The sequence below is a fragment of the Eretmochelys imbricata genome, chromosome 13 (assembly GCF_965152235.1).
Source record: "Eretmochelys imbricata isolate rEreImb1 chromosome 13, rEreImb1.hap1, whole genome shotgun sequence".
Taxonomy (NCBI): Eukaryota; Metazoa; Chordata; order Testudines; family Cheloniidae; genus Eretmochelys; species Eretmochelys imbricata.
The window spans coordinates 25,023,234-25,029,009 of NC_135584.1; the positions used below are offsets into that span (position 1 = coordinate 25,023,234).

A 5,776-nucleotide genomic window follows, 5' to 3' on the forward strand; every position below is an offset into this window, starting at 1 on the left:
AAGATGCACCCACATAAGGGAAGCTTTCTGAATGCTTATCCCTGCCCACAATTAAAATATTCTCAGTCAAGGAATTTAGAGACCAAATGTTACGTTGGTGTAAGATCAATACCACATGTAAAAAAACTACAGTATTTCCTGCCACATCTCATTTGTTTTATCAAGAGACCTGATGAATTCTCTACACAGCAAGTATCTACCCCAGAAGAAGCCACAATTTGTCATGGAGGTGGATCCAACACAATATAGCCAGAAAAGAATTAAGCTATACTGTAATAAAAGCACAAGAGTTTGAGTCACTGATTTAATTTTATACAAGTAAAACTACACATTGTATAAAGATTACAAGGCAGTTCTAATGTTTGCTAATGCATGTTACAAAAATCAATTTAGCTAGAAAGGGGGCTTTTGGGATGGATTCTACTCCACAATTTAAGTGAATTGGCAACTCTGGTTTAGCAAAGCCTTCTGTTAAGACTAGAACTCTAGCTCCGATACATTAAGATCCCATAGGTTTAGATTCATACATAATAGGATTGTGGTTCTCATATTTTGAAGCAAAGTGGGTGTTAAATGAATTATAGGGGAAGGAAGGCAGCTTTACTCAGTTTTACATACCCAATAAGTAAATATTTAGAGGCCTGCAAACAAGACAAGACACTAACGACATGGACCATATCCAGAAAGACACCATTATGTCTGAGAATTGGAGTGTCTCCTGGAATTCAAGCAAACTAAAAAAAAGTCACATTACTTCCATTATGTGAACTTAGTTACTTATGAGTGTAGGCAAATCCTGCATCATGTCAAGCTACAGAGTAGTACCTTTATTAGCTTTTTAATACAATCACTATAGGGAAGGGGGAAAGAAGAAACTTTTGGCAAGCTGAATTAAGATACAGCACAACTGAAGTGCTCCAAATTGTGTTTATTGCTGGTCTGAAATTTGTCTAGTTTTATGTTAACCATATGTCCAGTTCACATTCTGCTTCCACAAATTAATATAGCCACATCATCTATACTGACCTGTTCAACAAGGCCGTCTGTAATGCCTCTGGTAGCAAGCCATAACCCATTAAACTACTGAAGTCCATAATTTTAAAACAGTGGAAAAAATTAGGAATAATAATGTTCTCAAAATGCCTGAACTTAAGCCTCATACTCAAAAGTATTTTTAATATAAAAAACCACTTTCCACCCAACAGCAGATAGATTATTCCTGCTGAAATGCTATAAAATTAAAAGTTTAGCTTAATCTCTACAAAAAGGGGGGCTTTTCCTGCTTTGTACATTTCTGTACAACCTCATATTTTCATCAAATTTAGATACGAATCAAATCTTTATGCCTCATTACTTGGTTCTCAGGCCATTCCCTTCTGCAAGAGAAGAAACCAACTTCTTAAGTATTAACATAAAAGATTAATGGCCTGGCAAGTAGGAAAATGTTCCATAATAGTGTGCAACGTAAGAGGAGAGTTCTAGTCTTAATCTCTTGAACTAGATCTTGACCGTGAGCGAGATTTTGAGCGAGATCTGGAGCGGGACCTTGACGCAGCTCTTTTGGGTGGTGACTCAGAGTGAGCCTTGGCAGGTGGTTGCTGCTGTGGCGTTTTGGAACGAGACCTACTCCTTGACCTGGATTTAGACTTAGCCTCTCCTTTACCATTCTCTTTGGGAGAGCGAGACATAGACCTAGACCTGCTGCGAGACTTCTCAGATTTCTCCTTGGATCTGCTGCGGGAGCCCCGGTCAGACTTGGGTTTAGATTTGCTCTTTGATCTAGACTTCCTGCTTTTAGATCTGGAACGTGAACGATCTTTGCTTCGTGACCTGGATTTAGATCTTTAAAAGAACACAATCTTTATTCGACATGAACTGATATGTATCCATGTCAGTTCTACATACATGCAGTTACCAACTAAAGGTAATAATTGATGGATTAACAGAAAGCACCATTAAACAGACAAATTACTCACCGCGAGCGACTTTTTGAGGCACTACGGGATCTGCTGCGGCTACTCCTACGACTTCTGCTTCGTGACCTTCTTCTAGATCGTGACCTGGTGACATTTCAAAAGGTACCTATGACATTCTATAACAATTTCAGGGATTTTTTTTTTAGCCTGGTATGTCCTGCTCCCCCCTTACTTTAGCAAAGCCAAAGTGTCTTACAACGTAGAATTTTTAGCAACAGGAGTGGCCATACCAGAGCAGATCATTGGTCCATCTAGGTCCAGAATACCATCTGTCACAGTAGCCTATACTTGATGTTTCAGAGGAAGGTGAAAGGTCTTCCCCATAATGCACCTGGTCAACTATGCAATGTTACATCATGGAAAAACATTCCTTCCAGACCCCTGGGAGTCATCTTATCCCTGAAGTATCAACAAATTATAAAGGTAATGATTACTCTTAACATTAAGAGTACATATAATAGGCCCTCTCTTATTAGAGCTAATAGTCTTTGCTATAAAGCTCCAGAGTTTCAAAGTTACCTTGACCTGCTGCCAGAGTAAGATCGTCTATGGCTTGTCCGGGGCTTGTCTTCAACCAGCCTGATTTTCCTGCCATTTATCTCTGTGCCATCCAATTTGTCCAGAGCACGCTTCATGTCAGAGTAAGACCGGAATTCAATTACCCCTTCATTTGTGCGTTCTTTGTGAGCATCCGCATAGGTTACCTCACCAGCTTGCCTCATGAAATCCTTAGAAAGTAGATGGAGTTACATAACCATTTCACTTTATGCGTGCAACTAGGTCACTAAGTCAAATCTGAAGAGATGCAAAGAGCTCTAACAGTCTAAACTGCCATGCCTGAATACATTTAAAAACATTTCTGCTAAATAAAGAAGAACATTCAAACTAAAATGAAATATTTTATTGCTTTCTGCTAGTCACAAGCGGCTCTATTAAAGGATTTCACATTAATACATACTTTCAAATCCTGCCAACTACAACGACTGGAAAGGTTTTCAACAATCAGTCTGTATTCTGTACGAACAGGTGGTCCATATTTATCTCTTCCTGATTGTCTCCGACTGCTATATCCACCGCCTCCACCACCCCCACCTTTATTGTGCAAAGAAAGAAAGTTAGATTCTCACAATTTTGAAGGCAGCTAAATGTTCTGAAAAAGTTAGTTAAACACAGATTATATTTACTGCAGTAGGACTTTATCTTTCTAAACCTCCAACAAAGCTGCAATTTTGCCATGATCTATATTAATGGCAAATCAAACAGACTAAAATCCTACACGTCTGTGCTCCTAAGATCTGTTAGAGAGTGACTGCTCCTTTATTAGATTTACCTTGCTAAGTTTTATTTTACAGAACATTGTAAAATATAAAACTTAACTGATTACATGCATTTCTACATTTTACAAAAACGTTTACTAGTTACACTAAGTACTTACATCACAGTATGAGGTTTTTGGTGGTTGGCCACAAAACACGCAAGGTAACAGTCACCTAGTTCAGTTTAACCAGTTTTGTCTAACCCTTGGAATCCTCACCATCACCCTGCGTCTAATGGCAAAAGGCTGCTGTCGTCATGGCTTCCGGTAAGGTCAGCCAAAGGGTCATAGGGCAAGGGTCACACAATGTATGGAAAAGCCATGGCCAATCAGGAAAGGCAGTCATCTTAGCCTCAGTGGACACAGCCTCAGCCCCACTGGTCACTTTTAAATTGAAACATCAAGGACTTGTTAAAAAGTTTGAATTGGACATGCAACAATTTTAAACAACATACATTTGAATTTTTAAAAACTTGTAAAAAACAGACTCCCACCCACCCAATAACACAAGCATCTAGAACAGTGATACTCAGACTGAGGCTCACGAGCCACAAGTGGCTCTTTAATGTGTCTCTTGCAGCTGTTTGCAGTACATGATATTAAAACACTGATTTCATTATTAGCCAATCTGGATACTTTTACTATGTTACTAACCAATTATAGTTGTTAAAAATAATACTTGGTCACTCACTTTGTGGTGAGAATTATATACATAAAAACTAAATATTTCCCATCATACTGTTTAAATATGAGTAGTACTATAGAAAATGAAACAATGAATTCACACTACTGTGGCTCTTTTGGGTAATGCTGATCACTAATTTGGCTCCTGAATCATGGAAGTCTGAGTATCATTGATCTAGAGTTTACTGAAAGATATATCACACTTACTACTCTTAAATTTCTATACCATGCCAATTAAGCTATAGTCAGCTGAATTACTCATACTGTATAGCAAAAACTACACAAAATGAGTTTTCCCCTTTTTACAAAACTTCCCATATTTCCTACAATCTGTCTCAAGTAAACCCTTCCCTCCCCAACCACTAAATTCTGTATATTCAATTGAAACATTACAGTTCACAGCTGAGTGCTTCTACCATACCCAAATATGTAACTTTTCATTTAAAAGCTTCCAAATATTTAAGTGACTATAACCAATCTCTTCTAATAAAGAGCAGGGAATCCTTACTAGATTAAGACTACACTTAAGCTTTGCAAGTAAAATTGTCCCCCTAGTCTGCTTCATATGCAATTACAGGTACCAAAGAGTGCAGTTCTATTCCAGGGTACCTAAAGCGCAAGGCCTGTGCTAGCAAAAAGGCTAGTAAAGCAAAGCTTGACAGGTCATCCTGCAGCCAGCGTTGCACAAGGAGTACCCCCAATAGCCAAGCACACCATGCCTGGTGAGATGATCAGTGCCATCCCTCCCACACCCCAGGGGGCCGACCCCACGCACCCAGCAGCCCTCTGCAGACGGGACACGCGGCCAATGCAGTAGTGACTGGCCGAACATCCCCGCCCCCCAGCTACGATCCGGGGCAGGGAGCTGTACTCACTGCGGCTGCTGTAGCTGTACCCGTCCCTGTCCCGGCGGGGGCCCCGGGCATGCTCCACTATCACCCGCTCCCCGCACAGATCTTTGCCGTTCAGCTCGTAAACGGCATCGTCGGCGTCGCGGGAGTCCTCGAACTCCACGAACCCGTAGCTGCGGGGTCAGAGATCGGCCGTCAGGGAGCGAGGCCCGGTCCCCACGGCGCCCCGCTCCCAGCAAACGAAGCAGCCCCGGGGCTCCGCGCGACGGGACAATGGAGCCAGCCCCGCCGCAGCGCCCCCGCTCCCCACCGCCGCCATTTTGAACGCGGCGCCACGCGGCAGCCGCGAGCCTCGCCACTGGCCTCTTAAGGGCGCGGCCATTGCCCCCTCCCCGCCAGGAGCCTGCTCAGGACGAGGCCGCGCTCTCCCCCCAAACTTCCGCCCCGCCGACCCGACTGCCCAGGGCGCCCCCCCCACCTCACCCGTTCTTGAGATCGACCTCGAGCAGGCGGCCGTATCCGCTAAAGAAGCGCTGGATGTCCTTCTCCCGGACATGGTAGCTGAGACGCCCGATGTAGACGCGCGGCATCTCCGCAGGGCAGAGGGGAGGCAGGACAAGGAGAGTTCGGTGCTGCGCAGCCCGCACCGCACCGTCCCAGAAGCGCGGCCTGCTCCACAGCACAATGGCGCCCGCCGCCCGCGCACGCTTTTATACCGGGGGCGGGGCGTAGCTCCGTACGTCACCACGGAAAACGTGCTGTGCGCCGAGGCGCATCCGGAGGTGGCGGAGAAGGGAAGCTCTCTCTCTCTCTGCACATGCGCCTAGCGCTTGCACATTTTCCATAGCTCGGGGGAGCGATTCTTGTGCGCATAATTTCCCCGCGCAGACCGAGCGCTGCTCTTATACGCATGCGCAAAGCTATTTCCTCAGCCCAGGTTGGGGTGGGGC

General features: G+C 44.1%; 1 protein-coding gene across 1 annotated transcript; it reads right to left on the reverse strand.

Annotated features, from left to right (window-relative positions):
- Nucleotides 1–290: 290 nt before the first annotated feature.
- SRSF6 (serine and arginine rich splicing factor 6) lies at nt 291–5,519 on the reverse strand. Its single transcript, XM_077831809.1, has 6 exons — nt 5,310–5,519; nt 4,851–4,999; nt 2,935–3,068; nt 2,496–2,704; nt 1,977–2,060; nt 291–1,842 (listed from the first exon to the last, which is right to left on the reverse strand). Exons 1-6 carry the CDS (start codon nt 5,414–5,416, stop codon nt 1,485–1,487), a joined length of 1,041 nt encoding a protein of 346 aa, XP_077687935.1. The 5' UTR covers nt 5,417–5,519; the 3' UTR covers nt 291–1,484.
- Nucleotides 5,520–5,776: the final 257 nt, after the last annotated feature.

Bases quoted from the DNA above. Each gene is read 5' to 3' on its own strand.
- SRSF6 (XM_077831809.1), bottom strand. From the start codon at position 5,416: ATGCCGCGCGTCTACATCGGGCGTCTCAGCTACCATGTCCGGGAGAAG. The intron at 2,705-2,934 runs GTATGTATTAAT...CTACTTTCTAAG, and splicing joins GTAGTTGGCAGGATTTGAAA to GATTTCATGAGGCAAGCTGG. The intron at 1,843-1,976 runs GTGAGTAATTTG...GTTCTTTTAAAG, and splicing joins GCCTCAAAAAGTCGCTCGCG to ATCTAAATCCAGGTCACGAA.